Consider the following 19,115-nt stretch of genomic DNA (forward strand, 5'->3'; position numbering starts at 1 on the left):
CATTCTTTCAAGGTAGCTATACCTTGAAAATAGCACTAGCTCAATTTTATTCTTTCTGTAGGTATAGAATAGTCAACTGTGAGCCTAGAGAGTAGTATGGGAGCAGATGGGGCCTGGCAGGGGAGAGTTAAGGTGTCCTTGTGACCTTGCGAGAATCTGTCACATCACTAGTCACAACATCTCCCTGTCCCCATTTTGTGCCAAGAGTTTTCTGTCTTACTTAAAACTGCAGATTAGTTAAGCTTTCAGACACACAGGTATAGAAATGTTAGGTAATAAATAATCCAAGTTCCTAATATATAAACTCTCTCTCTCTCTTTCTCTCCCCCCACCCCACCCTATATATATATATCTGGGAACAATGTTTTTATCAACTGCTTAAAATTTTTTTGCCAGCCAAAGCATTAATTTTTTTTTGTAGCACTTTAACAATAGGAGAGAACAGTTTGGACCTCATCCAGGGATATTCAGATGAACAAATGCTAATTGTGGAACACCTGGTATGCTGTACCAAAATTGGACTGTGAGTGTCATGCATTGAGGTAAATCTGCTCCTTGCCAGTCACTCCAACTAAGAAGATGATTAATTTAACAACCGTTTCGGAAACAGGTTCTATGGTAGATAACCTACCAAACAAAAGCAGCCACTAAACCATGACAGATGTGAAGGTGAAGCAGGTTAATCATCTTACACTTAAGAAAAGACTGTGATATATTAGAGAAAAACCATGCCTGAGTTACCAGATCAAGCCTAATTAAATTAAAATTATGACCGGTTAATTGGAGGTGATCAGTTTAGGAAGGAACAACATGTTTCAAGTTTCAATGACACAGAGTTCAGGTGGAATCTCATCACGGAACAATGGCTTCTGCCATTAGAGGTCCCAGAACATCTGGATTCAGAGGAAAGGAGATAAATTCATTGCCTTGTTCAATAGAAAGACTACAGGACTGGATGGAGGAAGGAAGACAGAGAAGAGGTAATTCCTTCTAATGGTTTCTAATGATCATCTATACATAAATGGGCATCACCTAGGAGTTGTAATTAGAGGGTTAATTTTAGGTCATTAAACATATTAGAAACTTACTTTGTCATTTAAATACTTTTTTCTTGTAAAAAGAATACATCTTAACACATTAACTGTGGAGTAAAATGTGACAAGTTTAAGCAAATTATTTTTCAGAGGGCTTCTAGAGACACAGAGTGATTTTCCCTGGGGATATTTGCTCTTAACTGGCCTTATTAGTTAGAGCTACCACAAAACAACAATTCCTAGGACTCTCTTTATCTCTTTAGCTCCGACAGCAGTCTTCATTTTCCCTTTGTTCACGTATCAGGCAACTCTATATTTCATCAGTTTTAAAATCAAAGAATAAAGTTACAACAAGAAATCAGTAAGATGGTTTCAAATTGAATCATACAAATGCTTGCAATGTCTCTGATAAGAAACTCAAATTTCCCTGTATAGACATAGGTATAACTAAAAGATTAATTGAAATACATGGTGTCATGTGTAATTAAAATGTGAACTTCACTAATAAATTTTCAATGGATATACTTTATTTATTTATTTATTTATTTATTTATTTATTTATTTATAGGCAAAGCAACCTTTGGTTGACCTCACTGATTGCAAGAACCTTGTCAGCTTACTATCTCTTATTTTTCTATTTTTTTACACCTACAGAACCTGGTCTTCCTAGGTGGTCTCCCATCCAAGTTCTAACCAGGCCTGACCCTGCTCAGTTTCCGAGATCAGATGGGATTGGGCTTGTTCAGGGTAGCATGGCCATAGACTACCGTGGATATACTTTAAAAGACAATATTAAGTTATGAAGATCAGTGAGTGGGAAAAGTCTCACCGCTCACTGATCTTCATATCTTAATATTGTTCCTAGTTTAAATAAATAAGTAAACAAACAAAGAAATAAACAAACAAAAAAGCAAAGGGAAAGAGAAAGAGAGTGAGAGAGAGGAGAGAAAACTAAACGAAGGAACAGAGAGACTTTGCATGTCCAAAGCTATTTCTCAATGTGCTCAGAATTATTTTTTTCTTTTTCTTTATTTACCCTAAAGTGATATTGCATATAAAAGGCAAATGTGACTACATTAAGGCTGACATTTTAGAAACACATTTTATAGTGGGTGTTATGTTATTCCATTTCACTTTATTATGTATAAAAATAAATGGTCCATAAGAATTCAAAGTATTTCCAAATTAATTTATCTTTTGTGTTTTGGAAATGAATAACATTACAGTTCCTGGGCTGAACTATAAGGAAGAATGTTTTATTGCAATTCCTGTCACTAAAGCTGCCATATCTACCTTAATCTTAACACTTTCATGATCATTCTTAGACACCGTTTTTCCTAAAGGTCTAGTTTCTCCTATCTCATCAAAATGTTAGTACTTAGCATCTTTTAGCTTATAAAATCAAGCTTAGGGCTGGAACTCTCCTCTTTGATACAGGAGGCAGCTGTTCTTATGGACTTCCTTGAAGGGGCCTGGTGAAGCTATGGCTCAAAATTAAATTTTGCAACAGTGTCTTCTTATAACAAAGTTTTCAAATGTTTTACCTTTTTAAGGCCTTTCTAGTTCAAATCATATCTCACACTTTTCATTTAATTCCCCCTTTCCCAAATCTTTCCGACTGTGAATACTCGCAGCCATCCAGAATTCCTCTGTGAGAGATATCAGGAGTATGGCGAGGACATGCGAGGAAGGGAAATTGGCCTCTCACCCTCAACATGAAAAATAATGATAGGTGATACTTTTGAGCACTTACGGAATGCCTGACAGTGTGGTGAGGGGTTTTATATGTATTCACTCATTTAAATTTTACAACAACCCACAATAACCACCAGTACTGTTACTATCTCAATTTTGTAGATGAGGAAACTGAAATACAGAAAGTTTTCATGGCTAGTAAGTGGCAGAGATGGGATTTGAAGCCATGCCTGGCTCCAGGGGCTGTGTGCTTACGCTGCATTATACCGCCTCTCCAGTCTGCTCTTTAGTAATAGTGTACTAGAGGGACATCACCACACCTAACTCCAAGGGGAATGTTTCTTTTTGGTTCCTAAATGTGAACAATCAATCTACCCAAGAGTTGCTGGTGTGGATTAATGAAATAGTTCGCTGCAGGAGCTAAGGTGGTTGAGAATGCAGGTTCACTGAGTCATCTTCTCTGAAGGTTTCTTTGTGAACGATCATTCATTCCTTTTTATGGTGGCTGAACAATACAAAGGAAAGTTTAGACTTTAGAAGACCAACAGGTTGTTTCTGGAAAGCTGCCCCTAGCACACTGTTAAGGATAAACATGAACACAGGTTTCGAGGACCAGCCTTTCAGGCCCCCAAACCACGAACAGATCATGTTCACAAACAGCTTGCAAGCACGTCAGTGTGTGTGCTCATGCCCATCTCTGCCAAACCTCTGGGCCTTCTTTCTCCATGATTTAAAGGAGAGTCTGTTTAGATTACACTGTCCTTGCTCATGACCTTGGTGCATACTCAGGGCTCTTAACATTCGCCACTAGTTAGTGAAGATAAATGTGTCCTTAGGTGCGTAGAGGCACTTAAGAGGAGGTGTAACAGCTATTGGTCTATGTGCTAAAAAGGTTTGGTGGAGTGTTAGGTCACTATTTCATCCTGATTCTGAATGAACACAATGGTGTTTCATTTTAGCACCATGACTCATGAATCTTAGGATACTTAGACAATTCTGGGGTAATATTTTTCTGGGTGGGGGTAGGTACCTGAAATCTATTCTGAGCCAAGCAGCAGAACCCTTGATGGACTAGGGAAAGCATCTTAAAATTTCCTTCCCATGACCTGGGAAAGACTTGAAAATACCAACTTAAAATTAAGGAAAAAGTGATTCCATTACTCTCTAACAAAAACAGGAAAAAAATTTAATCTGTTGATTAAAAAAAATAGTGTGAGAGATCAAACACCATTCCCAATAGTCTTGAAAGAGGGCAATATGATTTTCCAAAAAAAAAAAAATGCAGCCAGAAAATATGTCATTACAGTTTAGGGATGTTTGAACTAAGAAGGTACCAGCATTCTTTACTTAGATCTCAATTGCTTAGGGGGTGATATGGAATCAGAAAGAACAGATTAGTTAAATCCTTAGCTAATAAAATAATTTTAGGCAGTGAGTTCTTGCTGGCCTAAGAGGAAACATTTAAAAACTAACATCAGAACTATCTTCTTTGATATTAAGAAAAAAAGACATCAAAGATGAAATTTTAAAACCAGGGAGTTGCTAAAATTTTGATGCAAGATGTAAGCAGATATTTTAGATTGTCAGTTTGAGTCATAACTTTAAATGCATATTTTAAGTAATTTTGAAAATATTTTTGCTTTCTACTATTATCCACAATTAGAATATAATTAGAACAGTTAGAAAAAATCACATTACACATATTATTAACTTTACAGTGGTCAAATTCCTTTAACACCATTCCAAATGCTACTTAAATTTTGTCCATTTGTACGGGAATATTAGAGAGTAGTTTCTTGAAATATTTTTAGTGAGAAGCTGTGAAAATGAAATTTATTAAACTGACTATGAATATTCTATAAAAAAAAAAGTTTACCACTACACTGGTTCAGTCATATATGTGTTAACATATCAAAGAGGCCAGTAGAAATCTTAACTACAGCCAATCAAGCTGTACTGTGTCATTACCTTGTGCCTTTTTCTTTCCATTGAAAACACCTGACAGATAAAAATTATTCAGATTCTAAGAGGAACTAGGCTCTCACTGAATTAATTAAGCTTAATGAGCACAAGACAAAGCATATAAATTAACTCTGCAGAGGGATACCAATCAGAAGTAAATTAAATTAAGATGAAGTGTTAAAAAGAAAAGAAAAATGGAATAATACCAAATGGCCTGTTATATTACCTTCATAAATAACTGTCCTGGATAATTTTGTATTCCAAGTGAGTTCTGCTGTGAGAGTGTTCTGAATTTTGGCCTTTAGAGTGCTTGGCATTCTCTGCTGTGTGTACAGACTTTAACGGATTGTACACACAGCCGTGTCCATGCTTATTTCTGTGTGCAGCCCTCAACAACCAAGTAACAAAGCTTTAGGAATGCAGTCTGGGGTGAACGGTGCATTAACCTGCAGTTCCCATGCCAGATGAAGGGCCTGCTCACTTCAACACAATTGTTACCATCCTGCCAACGGGCCTGGACTCAACGGTGGGCAGATGGACATGACTCAGAATGACAGCGAGTGGGGGAGGAGTGGACTCTACCAGCTGATGAAAGCATTTCAAAGTCCTGAGGCTTTTACCCTCTACCTGTCCTTCCTCCTGCCCCATCACCAAGGCTAATTAGGTTGGCTCATTTTTTTCTCTTCCACCAAAGCCCTTACATTGCCCTTTTGTGACATACTTTCTCCTTTGAGCTACTTGTGACATAACCTTTCGATGATTTTATCTCATTGAAAGAATTGGGGACAGAGCGGGGCTGATGGAGGGGGATTTACCTGGGGCTCTATACACTATTCAAATGGCTACATTTCACAGGCTACTGTGTAGGTGTTAAAGAGAGAATTTTAAATAGAGAGAAGGGATCGCTGCGACAAAAAATTAAATTTCTTAAGTTTAAAAGAGGAGTTTAGTTATCCTTTGAAGAAGCTGCTTAGTGAGGATCTAACTTTACAGTATAAACCAGAAGTTGTAGGTCTGGGTTCTAGAGCTATGCTCCCTGGGTTTGAATCCCAGGCCTGGCACTCACTAGCTTTGGAGCTCAGGCAAGTAACTTAGTTTTCCTGTGCCTCAGTTTCCTTGGCTGCCTCCCAGGGCTGTAAGAATGAGTTAATCTATATCAAGCACTTAGGAGAGAATCTAGCTTGGTAAGCAGTCAATAATGTTAACGGTTTTGTTACCGCAATGAAGTATTTTTATGTACTTGACAAATGAATTAAGGTATTATCCCAAAGCAATATATATTAAACAAAAAGTGAGAAAACTGATAATAAAAGAGGGCAAAAATCAATGAAAAGGATGAGAGAAGTACATGTACCAGGTACTGGGTGAGTGTAGCTGCACGATATGAGCCAGCAGTCGATAGCCCTAAAACTTGCTGGGGTATATGGTTCTGTGTCTGAGCAAGGGAAGTGTTTAAATTTTTTCCAAGAAACAAAAATTTTAAAGCACCGACTTCTAAGTCATTATTACATGTATGCTTAAATTGGGAGACGCAAAGAACAAATCAGTTTCTTTGGTTTTAAAAAAGACCAGAAAATGACAAAATTATTTAGAGATGGAGAACCGATTCATGGCTGTCAGGGATTGGAGATGGTGGAGGGGAAGAGGGGTGTGGGAGTGACTATAAAGGGGCAGCACGAGGGAGGTCTATGTGGTGATGTAATAGTTCTGTGTCCTGATTGCAGTGGTGGTTACACACCTGACAAAATTGCACTGAACTTGACACATACACTGTGCCAATGTCGTTTTCCTGTCTTGGACATTACATGATAGTTATGCAAGATGTAACCGTTGATGGAAACTGGGTAAAGGGTACATGGGATCTCTCTTTACTATTGTTACATCTTCCTACGAATGTATGATTATATCAATTTATAACTTGTTAAAAAAAACTATGAGAAATATTTTTCAAATGAATATTATTTATACTGCCATTAAAATATCATTGCATGGGTTGGCCTGAGTTTTTATTTTTCTTTGAAAAAGTTATTTTCCTTAAGATAAGTTTAAGGACTTGAACTTCCCCTTAGTCGCTACTACATCTCAGAGAGATCTTGCTATATTTTTCAATCACATAAAGCAAAAAGTTAAAAAAGTTAAAAAGTTTATTTTAAACTTTCATTTTTTTTCCGTATCCAGGGTGGCATTTTCCCGACCAGTACTGGCAAGCTGACTCTGATCCTCTAAATCCACACTCCCACCAAATCCTCCCACTAAATCCACACTCAGCCTTTTGCTCACTGTCTCTATCTGGGTGGAATCAGCTGTTTCAGTTCTGAACAATCTCGATTTATATCAATACTTCTGGGTTATTTTTATCAACATTACAAGGTTATATTGACATACAGTGATGCTCGTTCTCTCTCTTTTCTTCTCTCTTTTTATGTCAGCTATTCCCTGATGCCGAGCACGTGAAATCTCTAAGACTCTTAAAGTGGCAAGCCTTGAGTTTATCTGAATTTATCTGACTTTCAGGGACGTAGGTTACACAGCTACTTGGGTATGCTTCCATTACCGGGTAAGATAGGAGACACTCCATGTCTTCATAACACTAAACAGAGGCGTGTGTGTGTGTGTTTACTTCCCCACCTCTCAGGTGATTTATAAACCTGGCAGCTGCCTTTTTGCCTTTATCCTGCTTTAAGCACCAGTCTCCCCTGGAGGAGATGTTGCTATGATTGGGGGGATGTGGGGACATACCTTTCATCTGCACGAAGTCGAGCTGGTGAATGGATTGCAGCAGAGGGCTGTTGTCCAGACTCAAGTCGAAGTCCGTGGTCATCCTGGGAGTGAGCGTGCCCTTCCCCCACTGATCCTCAGTCAGGTGCACTCTCCTTATGAGGGCGTCAGAAATCTAATCACATCAAAGACCACAGCCTAAGAAATACAACATCACGCTGGATGCAGAAATCTACTCCTCTACTCTGCCGGAGTGTGACCACCAAATCACCTTGGGACTCACAACGTCCCTTCTCCAGTGAGGAGCCTATTAGGATAGAGGTGACCCATGATTTATCACAAAAATCTGGACACTTTTGTGAGTCACAGGGGGCACTGTAAATAATTAGCAGCTGTTAATTGCTCTAACAGACAAACCTAGATATATGATCATGCTGTTTATGACTGATCAGCTAAGAGCCAACAACATTAAGAAATGATGTGTTGGTGATTAACTAATCCTACAGAACCAACCACCCTGATTCTAATATGAGGTGTGGGTATCCTGTCAAGACTTGGAAATGAGTTTAATGGAAGAGTTTAGAGAGGTTACATATGATAATCTGTAAAACGAAGTTTCTTATACTGTAAACCATCATCTTCATGTATCATTCTTTTCTTTGGTAGAGAATGTTTTCATTTCTTATATTTAGTCTCCATTATTCTTGGACAGTTTGGTAGAAAGTGAGTTGCAAGGGATCTACATATTCTTTAATAAAAGGTCCCTTAATAATTTACATAGAAACTTAAATAAAATTCAGCTGGCATCATAACATCTCACTCAAACAAATAACACTGAAGAAGTCATGAGACAATAAAAAAAACTTCACTTTATTTAAGAAATCACTAACTTACAGGCAGTGAGAGGTATCAAGAAGGTAGAAAGAGAGAAACCTTGCATACTTAGACATTCTAGCTCATAAAACTGTCCAGGATCTATTAATGGAAAAGAACCCAATTCTTAGGCAAGGCAATAACTCTGGTTTGGAAGAACTTATAAAGAATTATGTTTTCATCATTAAATGCAAGAACAAAAGCAAATAAACGAATAGGCACATGCGCTTCTCAATCTTATAGTACGTGATGGCAGAGACTTCCAGGAAGTCAGTGGAGCTTAGCAGACACTCACGTACACACCGCGTGTGAAGGCACCAGGGCCATTGGGAGTCTGGCCTTGGTACACTCAGTCTCATGGGACATTAAGAATGAAGCAGACACTAATTAATACTTACCTGCAAAAAGCCACTGGGATCATTTTCCTTAATCACCTCCAGGCAGTATTCCATGAGACCCGTGGTCTGGCGCAATTTCACTGTGCAGTGAGAGATCTGATCTCGAACCACCTAGGGATGATGAAAGAACAAAATGGTCCAAAATGGCAGCAAGTAGAAAAGAAGCAAACTGGGACTTCAGAGAGCTTCTTCAAACCAGAATCCAAGAGCATCGTGGAATGGAATTAAATTTATGAGGCGATTTTGTGACAATGTCTGCTGTGGACAATGGCTCTAGAGGACAGATTGAACTTGTAACAAAAGGACTCATCAGAAAGGTGTGCAGACTGGAACCATGGGAAGATGGTTACCTTGGTGCCTCATGGGACATCTTCTACAAGTTCCCCTGTCTCCCCTCTTCTAGGAAGCTGATGACCCTGCTCTAAGTGGGAGGTCGTGGGAAGTCTTAAAAGGAGCTGAGCAACCTGATGTGCATCTGCAGCTTCTGCTCTGTGACACAGTAGCCTACCTTCTCCCACCCACTACCTGTCCCCCTCAACAAGACATCACCATCTGAACCCAGTTCATCTCTCATTCTGATTTTCTTTCTTTGGGTAGGTGATGGGGTGGGGCTAGAGGTGGAAGTTGCTGAAAGACAATGAGCTAATGACAAATAAGCCAGAGAAAGATGGATGCGGAATTACGTTTTAAGAATAACCCACTTAGAATTAACTTATTTTGGAAGACAGTTTTAAAGGCCATTCTATTTGGCAAGCTGTGAGTCAGCTTCAACCTAGAAAGGCAGTTTCTACCTCTGGGAAGTTGTCTTTGCCCAGTGTCAAATGCATGACAATCCTTGAAAAGTTTCTTTCTTCAGAGATGTTAGTCTTCTGTGTCCTCTGCTCAGTGACCCAAATCCTGAAGTTATTTTTGAAGCATAGAGTTGAATGAGAATTATCTAGGAATCTCAATCACTCATATCCTAGATATTTATGCTATTTTGCATTTCCCTAATGATGAATGATGTCGAGCATCTTTTCATGTGCTGTTGGCCATTTGTGTATATATATATATATTTTTTTTTTTGGAAAAATATCTATTTAACTCCTTTGCCAATTAAATAGGGTTGTTTTTTTCTGTTGTCTTTTGATGCACAAAATTTGTAAATTTTCATAAAGTCCAATTTGTCTACTTTTTCTTTTGCTGCCTATGCCTTTGGTGTCATAGCTAAGAAATTATTGCCGAATCCAGTGTTGTAGACTGTTTGCCCTATGTTTTCATCTAGGAGTTTTATAGTTTCAGTTCTTACATTTAAGTCTTTGGTCCATTTTGAGTGAATTTTTACACCTAATGTTAAGTCCAACTTCATTTTTTTGCATGTAGATAGCCAGTTTTCTCAGTATCATTTGTTGAAAAACAATGGTCTTTCTCCATTGAATAGTCTTGGAACCCTTGTCAAAAATAATTTGACCATATATATGAGAGTTTATTTCCTGGCTCTCTATTCAATTCCAGTGGTCTATATGTCTGTCTTTATGCCAGTACTATGCTGTTTTGATTATTGTAGCTTTGTAGTAAGTTTTGTAATCAGGAAATATGAGAACTCCTATTGTATTCTTTTTCAAGATAATTTTGGCTATTGGAGTCTCTCAATATTTTGACAGTTGATTTGCTATTGTTTTTAAATTTTTATATAATTAAAATAAAGAGCAAATGTAGCATATAAAACCTCTATCAGAATTGTTTTGTTGTTTTGGTGGGGAGTGTGGAAGAGATCAAATTTATGATTCACCAGTTGATTTATTTTCTTCTGGCATCTAGTATGTTTCTGTCAAATCGGCTGGTCTGGGCTCAAGGAATGCAAATTATTTTATTTCTTAATCAGAAAATAAACGGGAAGGTTAGGTTTCTGTTTCTTGGGCAGGGAAGAGAACCACCTACAAGGAAACTTTTAAAAATGCAAGGCAAGTGGCCTCTAGCTAATATGGTACTCCTCTCTGCTGTAGAAGGCTTAACTGAATTGTTCTCAGAAGGTATTTCTATATTTTGGTAGCCAGTGCATCAACATTGCTAAGTAGCAGAAACCTCAGCAGTCACCATGCTCTACCCAAATGGCGTCTGCCTTAACACTCTGCCTAACTTTTTGGGCCCGGAAGTTCAACTAACAAGCACAAACCAGATCTGAGCACAGTAATCCAAAGTGAGTCTGCTTTTGAGGCAAAATAGACTAAATTGTTGTGTTTAATTTCCAGAGCATTCAGCTCCATGATAATTTTATGACAAAAATGTGGTAAAATAAATACAATACTCAGGCCTCATAAAATTCTATGTCTGTTTCTACAAATTTCCTTCTCAAGCAAGGTTTATATGGTGCCAAAGGAGCTGTCCAAGTGTCAGGGCTCTCTGGCTACTTTTAAGAAACTTAATTGTTATACTGCCAAAGTGTCAGAGTTTCAGCGGGGGGTTGCCATTGGCTCCTGAACTCCACAGTTCAAGCTTCTTGGAAGGATTCTATACGCCTGAGTTCCCGGCTCTCTATTCCTGCTGTTGGCAACAATGGATTCCGGTTTATCTTTATACATTTTAATCAACCATTTCACAATAATCACCATAGCCTGTGATAAAATCACTGCTAAAAATTAGCCTACAGGGTCCCAAAAGCAGCATTTTTGGGTGTGTTGTATTTGACTTCTAGTTCCTGAATTAATTTAGCGAGATTTCCCATCTTATGGAAATCAGCCAAATAATTAGAACTTTTAAGTGTATGAATATTTTTTCTCTAATTGAGTGTCTTTATTAGCTATCTTACTACTTTCTTCACCCTATTATTTCTACTCATTATTATTATTTATTTCTATGTTGTTTGTTTGTTTGTTTATGGAAAACGATTCCTAGGAATCCAGGCCATGTTGCTTTTTCTTTTTCTTTCCACATTTCTGTGCTGTGGTTCTGATGCTCTAGAGAAACCCTTGGCACCCTGTTTGCAGCAGCTGGCTGGACTTGGGAGTGCCTTCTCTTAGGAAACATGCGAGTTGCAGGAATGACACAACAGGGACAGGAATGACACAAATAGGGACTGGGAAACAATCTTGCTGCTTTCATCTGCATTAAAGCCTAAACCATCTCTTCTGGGACAAAGAATTAATTTGTGTTCCACAGTTTCAGAAAAGGCTTTTACCGTTTTATCAGTATTCACCATCTGTTCTGGATGGTAAGTGCCTATTAATCATTTGAACAGTTTTATTTTGTTAAGTGGAAAATTTATAAAGGTTATTTCTTGGGTCAGGATGTGACACTAACATCTATGGAAAAGGAGAATCTGAGAATGGACTATTGTGTCCCTTTGAATGCTCAGACTTTTTCAATATCATAGAGCAAACTATGATAGGTTTTACAATACAAATACAAAATTTTGTTTTGCCTTTTGCCTATCTACAACTACATTTTCCCATTCTACCTCTAACAGACCAATCTCCCTCCACTTATTTCATATAATACATCCAATAGCATTAACCGAGGTTAATTGAGGGGAATTTCATTATTAATCTAATTTGACCTTGACAACCTTCCTCTGTTCACCTCTCTATCATACATGTGGCTCTTTAAATTTTTCTTTATTTCTTCTTTTTAGTAAATACTTTTTCTCATAGCATTCTCTCTCATCATGGTATCTGAAGGAATACCACTAATGAATTTTGAGGCTAAGTAAATAACATTGTCTCTCTATTTCAAGAAATTCTTTTAAAATATAATCAATACCTTCCAAAAACAGTTGAAAACAATTTCCCCTAATTATAAAGTAATATATATTTTTTCTGTTTGAGGTACAAGTACTTTCAAGATGCAAGCTTGAAGAATTTATTCATTCTAGGTCCTTTTGGTCAGTAGAGGGAGTTTCTATGTGTTCCAACATATTTTGAGGCAAGATGACCAACTAATGTTTGGAATGGACTCATCTGTGAGTTCCAGGTGAAGTGCTTTGGCCGTCAGATTCATCTAGTAAAACAAAGAAATTCTCCTTTTTTTTTTTTGTTTTTTTTTTTTGTCCTAGAGTAGAATGGTATCTCTTATATTATCATTACAGTCATTGAAACTTAGAGTTATTCTAAATTAAGAAAGAACATCTTTATTTTCTCACATGCCACCATCCTCTCACATAGTTTTAGGCAAATATTTTCCCCATTCTCTTGATATCACCCTCTGTACTTGTGTTATTCATTCATGCAACATTGGCAACTAATCGTTTCAAAGACATGTCTGGGCTTTGAGTTTTTAACCAAGGAAAAGATCATTTAGGCCTAGTAAATAAATAAAGAAATACCTATTTAGAGGAAGCCTTGATATTTTAACAGTAAAGCTGTGAACTTTCTATCCTAGAAGTGTGAATGCCACCAACAGTCTCATCAATAAACATTGAGTGGAATATTCAAAGCATGCTCTTTAACGTATAGGATACTGTACCCTTGTATGAAAAAGTTAATGAAGAAAGAGATACAAGCTATTTGGAGAGATAAGCATGTTAGTGCAGCCCTACCCACACAAGAGAACATTTACTACTTATGTTTGGCCGTGGTAAAAGTGATGTATGCAATATGATGTTATATAGAATGTGAGGCGTAGTGAGGTACAGTAGATTACTCCATCATTTTTGAAATACATGTAAAGTCTTCCGGAGGTACAGAGTGTCACTCATGTCTGGGTTTAGGCAAAGGGCATTAAAGAAGCTTTGTAACTGTCCTTCACTAGGATTGCTAAGATGGGTAGGGAGTATTCAGAGGTGTGTCCCCTAACCTCGTTGAGCTCCAGCTGCATGCAGTGGCATCTTGGTGAGGTCATGGGCACCCTGGGCACTCTATTCCATACAGACCTTCTGTGACTGCTCCTACATGATGGGAAGCAGAGGACCACAGAATTTTCCAAATGAAACTGTGAGGAATTCCTCATTAATAATGAGCTTGTCATCAATAAAAAGTGTGGCTAAATGATTAGAGTTGGCCCTCTAGAGTTCTGCTGAGGGCAGCTGAACATTTCGAGTTACCTCAATGTGCTTAAGTTTTCCAAATGTCCTCATCGTAATAGATTGACTAAATTCCTCGCTGGTAGTTTTATTGGGATTGAGCTGATTATTGGATTGTTGCTTTATTTTTCTAGTAATGGCTGTAGCCAGTCAAATACTATTTAATTCTTTTAAAATTCTCTGTGAACTTGGGCAGGTATTCTTCCTTTATTTCCTCCCTTCCTCCTTCTCACGCCCTCTTCCCTCCCAGCTTGATTACTTACCTATTAGGAAGCAATGGCAAAATAGCTGAAGTAAGCAGTTAGACAAGCCAATAACATTCCTAGTGTAAGTTTGCACTCAATGATATGGCTATATAATTAATTTTTTTTCCCAAACATAATGGGAATATAACAGGCAATACAGAGTAAATAACAACAAACGTAATAATGACAATAAAAATAATGATTCTAATGAAACCCAACAGTACAGTAGGATTCAAAAATCAAGCATTCTATAGGTAACTACAATTGAAACATGGAGACCCTCTGTAAATAGGAAAAGCTCTATAAAACAGTAAGCTTTATTATTTTCCCTCAGCATTCTTACTGAGTAATTTTGTTGGTATGTTAATTTACCAACCACACATGGAAATTAAAGATTAAGAATATTTTTGGATAACTATAACTTTCTTTTTCTTGGAGTTGAAAGGTAATCAAAAAGATATCTATCAGATACTATTCAACATATGAATTCATTCTAAAATATTGGAGAGAGAACACATTTAAGATGACTATAGGGTTATTTCAAATTCTGAATATTACATAAATAAAAATAATTCTCAGGTGTTTCTTTGGGCTTACCAAAAAAAAAAAAAATGTCATTTGTAAAGTTCCTGAAAGAAAACATAGATCTCATTAATGCCACAGATTCCTTGTGATAATCACAGACAGAGAGGATGATTTAGGGCCTTACTCAGTTAAGGAAGACCTGAGGAGGAGGTTAATAAAACATACAGATAGGACAAGAAACCAATATACTCTGTTGGTCATCGGGATATTGCCCGTTAGTTCCAAATATGACTTAGTAATGTTTCTTGAAAGTGCAAAAGCATTTTTTCTCTCCAGTAGCTTTCTGACATTTGCTTTAGTTCACCACATCCTAAAAATAGATATTTGGCTCCCAGTGTTTTTTTTTTCAAACCACAGAATAGTATTAACTGTAATTTACATTTCCAACAGTGTTCCTAAAATACAGTCACATCTGCATATGTCTCAAAGCCTTTTTTTAGCCTTTAAAAATAGCTTGCCAAATTTTGTAAACTATTTTGTAGGCTGATCAATGATAAACTCAGTCCACTAAGACAATGACACCCTTTTATAAGCTAATTCTACACTATGAACTCTGGTATTATGGAAGATAAGCCCAGAGGAGCCCTTCTTCACTGTGCTGAATGAAACCATATTTCTGGTCTTCCTCTCTCAGCAATAACATCGATAACAATAGCTAATATTTGAGTACTGTGCTCAGTGCTTTATAATGCCCTGTGAGGTGACAACTACTTCTAGCTTTATTTTACACACAGGTGAAAGAGATCAAGACATACACTTGTCCACAGTTAGAGATCTAGTCAGTGAAAAAGTGTGTCCTCACTTTATGACACAGAGTCTAGGCTCTTCACCACTTAGCTCCATCTTGCCTCAGAACCAGAACTATTCAATCTGTTCAAGTAATCAGTGGTTTCAGAAAGGGGCATGAGTAGATTATAAAGACTGTCTTTATACACACTCACTTTCCAGCATCCCTAGCCTTTTGGATTGCTCAAGAAGAGAAAGTTGCCAGAAACACACACACACAACTCTCCTCTTTGTTAGCAAAAGCAGGCCCCCAGAGAATTTAGCCAAAGGGAAGCGGAAGACCATAAGATTATCCCCGCTGGACTGTGAATGATGGGTTAGCCAACAAAGAGAAAGGACTGTGCTTGGCAAGTGATGTCTATAAAATGCCAGCCTTTTTTCACAAATCCGAGTAGCAACAGAAGTGACAAGAAGGGAAAAGACAGGAGGAGAAAGGCAGAGGAAGGGAGACTTGGAGGCTGGCATCAGTAGTCACAGCATCGGCTTTGCTGGCTGTTTTTAGAAGCAGTGACAGATACAATCAGCTGAAACAACAGAGAAACAAATCACTTGAAACAGAAGTTAGAACAGCTTTGCTGCCGTGGGGGACAACCAGCCACCTGTGTCTGGTTTCTGTGGCTCTTTGAGGACTGGGGCAAGGAACTGCACTCTGGGCAGGGTAGAACGAGGCAGGCAGCTGCCTCTGCTCAGCGCCCCCCAAGCGCATGCATGCACTCTGCAGGGCAGGCTACCAGGACCGATGCACAGTCATGGCACATGGAGTCCCGGTGATGCGTTAAAGCCTTTCCTGTCCACAGCAGAGCTCATCGCTGATTGTCATACGGTCCCATTGTGCAGAGGCAACACTAACGAGGGAGACTGGAGGGCTTTCATGCTCCTCTGCCACTTTTCGACATCAATAAATAATGCTTTCTCAATGCTTAATTCCCTCTTCCGTCCAGATTCCCGCCCTGTGTCTCTCTCATACAGGACACTTGGAGTTGCCTCTACAACCACATCCATGCGACTTATCACAAACTGTTCACTTTAAAGATGTTCTGTTTAAAGATGCCAGAAAAGTGTCTGCAATATTTTTAAAAAGAGCCTTCCATTGAGAAAAAATTAAAATTTTATAACTACATACTAAAATGTTTGGCCCACTATTTAGAGGGAAAATCCCAGTTGTCCGGCTCATTTCCTAAAGACAAATGTGTTTTTATTTTAGATCATTCTATGTGACCCAAATGGTATTTGGAGGTCCACTGTAACAATAATAGTTCCAGGTTTCTGAAGCATGCTAAAATGAAGGGCTATAGTGACGATCTTTTAGTAATGTTAGAATAGGAGACAGAAACAGAAAACATCCCTAAGTCCTCATGGCTAACCGCATGGAGTAAGACCAGGGTGCACTGTGCTAAGCACTGTCTTCATCCCTCACAGTTGCCAAATCCTGCAGGCAAGAATGTAGGTCACCATTAACACACACATCCCAAAGTTTGTGTGACTCCAATGCCAGTTCTTCCACGACGTCTCTGTGACCCTTTCAGCTGGACATAATTTTACCTTCCTCCCAACTTTTATGGCATTGTCTGTCTCTCTCCTGGAGGTTCGCTTTCTACCTGTGTTGGAGTCCTTTGTGGATATGACTTATCTCACCCACTGAAACGTAAAGCTCAGAAAGGGCAGAATTCATCCTGAGTCACCTTCATGACTCTCTCTTCCTGTACTCCCCTGCCCAGCACTCAGCCCCGAGCAGGTGTGCATTAGGTACTGGCTGACTGATAAAAGGATGAGAGTGAGGGCAAGCCTTCTCCCTACATTCTACCTCTACAAGCCAGAGGAGGCAGAGTGCTGTGGTCCAGATTCTGGGCTCTAGAGCCAGGTTACCAGGACTGGAATTCTAGATCCTTGGACTGATTCTTAATATCATGACACCATGGTTTCCTCACCTCTAGAATGGGGATAATAGTAATAATGGCCTCATAGATATGTTGTGGAGAATAGAGGAGTTGATCCCTGTAACACAGTTCATACAGCACTGCCTCAAAGAAAGTGTCCCCAAGTGTTATCTATTGCTGTTATAAAAGCCAGGCTCGGCTGCCAAGGATGCTCATTCTGTGTTGCTTGCTGGGCAACTACAGAATCACATCTCTGAGCATATCTGGATTTTAATTCAGATTTTGTTTTTTTTTTAAAGGTGACTCTAGAAGAATTTTTCATTGAGACCAACGTGTGATTATCTTGGATGAACATATTTACAGAGTAGAAACATTTCCCAGATTGTTACAGCTAAATGTATAAGGTGGATATCCACGTGGTAAAACTTTCAGGGAACTTTTTGGGTAAAAAACAGTGTCTTTAATATGGCTCCCACTTTCCTCCTCCATGTTTTAGGAATTAGTATATAGGTTGCCATGAGACACAACCCAGTGGGGTCCTTCAGGGAATTCAAAAGCAAACAATTTGATCACAGACATTAAGAGACTGGAGCCTGGAAACCTATGAGCTAGAAAAAGCCGTGTAAATAAATCTCACCATTATTCAGCACTTTGTGAATTATGCATGACACAGGCCACTCAGGGTGCCTCCTTTGAAAGCTCAGTGTCTTCCTGATTGCCTTCAGTTCCAGTTCGAAGGCTCCATGAGGTGGGGGTCAGTGTGGTGGCCCCCAGGAACTTGAGCTCACTCTAAGATAAACTTAGAGGGTCTTCTAGTTAGACTTACCACTAGGAAACATTATTGGCCTCTCTGGAAGGAGTGTTACAATCCCCAGCTTTGGTTCACTATCTACATCAACAGGCTGAGGCACTTTTCTTTCCAAACTCCCGGTTCATATTCAATATCAAGATGTGCAGTTTTCTTTGTCAAGGAATCTGCGGTGCCTCTCCTTGATAAAATTGCACTATTGCTGTCTCATCAGGAACACTTAAAGAGACCTAGCCCTGATACAGGGCAAACTGCGTCATGGGGCACAGCCCTCACAGGCAATTGGACCTTGTTGTCACAGCTCAGCCTTCCGTCTGCCTCCATTTCACAGGCCCCTTCAGAGCAATGGCTGGGCAAGTCACAAAGGCAGGCGAGAAAGGTTTATATTCCAGCCATATTGCCCTGGCTTTGGAGAAGGAAGAAGCAGGTGTGTGGCTCTGAATGTGTTTTGAGGAGCAGCAGGTGGGTCATTGGAGGAGGGTGCCTTAGAGCGGTGGTCTCCAATCTTTTTGGCACCAGGGTCCAGTGCTCCTATGAGAATCTAATTCCTGACAGTTTGAGGTGGAGCTGAAGCGGTGATGCTAGTGCTGGGGAGCAGCTCAAATACAGATGAAGTCTTGGCTGACTCGCCTGCTGCTCACCTCCTGCTGTGCGGCCTGGTTCCTAATAGGCCACAGACTGATATTGGTCCAAGGCCCGGGGGTTGGGGACCCTTGCCTTAGAGGATGCAGTTAGAGTGGGGGTTTTCTTCACTTTTGGAGAGAATTTCCCCAAGGAAATGTCGCTGCCTGGCTCCCTGTCCTCCTGGGCCCTGGGCCCTGGTGTGTGGATGGGCACAGAGAAAGGACTGGTGACTCTGCCGCTCAGCGCTCAGCATTGCCAGTCTTGTTGCAGGTCTTGCCCAGGTCTCGTGTTCCCCTTAGCAACTGGTGTCTTGCCTTGTTTCTGATAACCGTGAAGTGGGTACTGGCCCTGCTCGAAGCTTCCCTGCCACAGAGCTTTGGCCTTAAGTCTTGTAAGCTGTGTTCTCTTATTTCTTCCTTGGTTCTCCTACTGGAATTCTATTCTTTTTGAAATGGGACCTTCTCTTGTCCTTCAGGGACTAGAGCCTGTTCCAAAGCTGCTGGGGATATTTGAC

The 19,115-nt window shown here is 39.3% G+C and overlaps 1 protein-coding gene and 1 pseudogene across 9 annotated transcripts in view; both read right to left on the minus strand.

Annotated features, from left to right (window-relative positions):
* The window catches only part of TRIM9 (tripartite motif containing 9), a 99,698-nt gene that overhangs the window by 25,039 nt on the left and 55,544 nt on the right, over positions 1-19,115 (minus strand). For all 9 annotated transcript variants that reach the window (XM_036239218.1, XM_036239225.1, XM_036239219.1 and 6 more), the window contains exons 4-5: positions 8,681-8,791; positions 7,431-7,584 (exon numbers count right to left, since the gene is read on the minus strand). In XM_036239218.1, the coding sequence (XP_036095111.1) occupies positions 7,431-7,584; positions 8,681-8,791 (265 nt within the window). The remainder of the gene's footprint in view (positions 1-7,430; positions 7,585-8,680; positions 8,792-19,115) is intronic.
* On the minus strand, positions 1,680-1,798 carry LOC118600573 (annotated as a pseudogene).

This window comes from Rousettus aegyptiacus, unplaced genomic scaffold (genome assembly GCF_014176215.1).
Source record: "Rousettus aegyptiacus isolate mRouAeg1 unplaced genomic scaffold, mRouAeg1.p scaffold_m13_p_3, whole genome shotgun sequence".
Taxonomy (NCBI): Eukaryota; Metazoa; Chordata; class Mammalia; order Chiroptera; family Pteropodidae; genus Rousettus; species Rousettus aegyptiacus.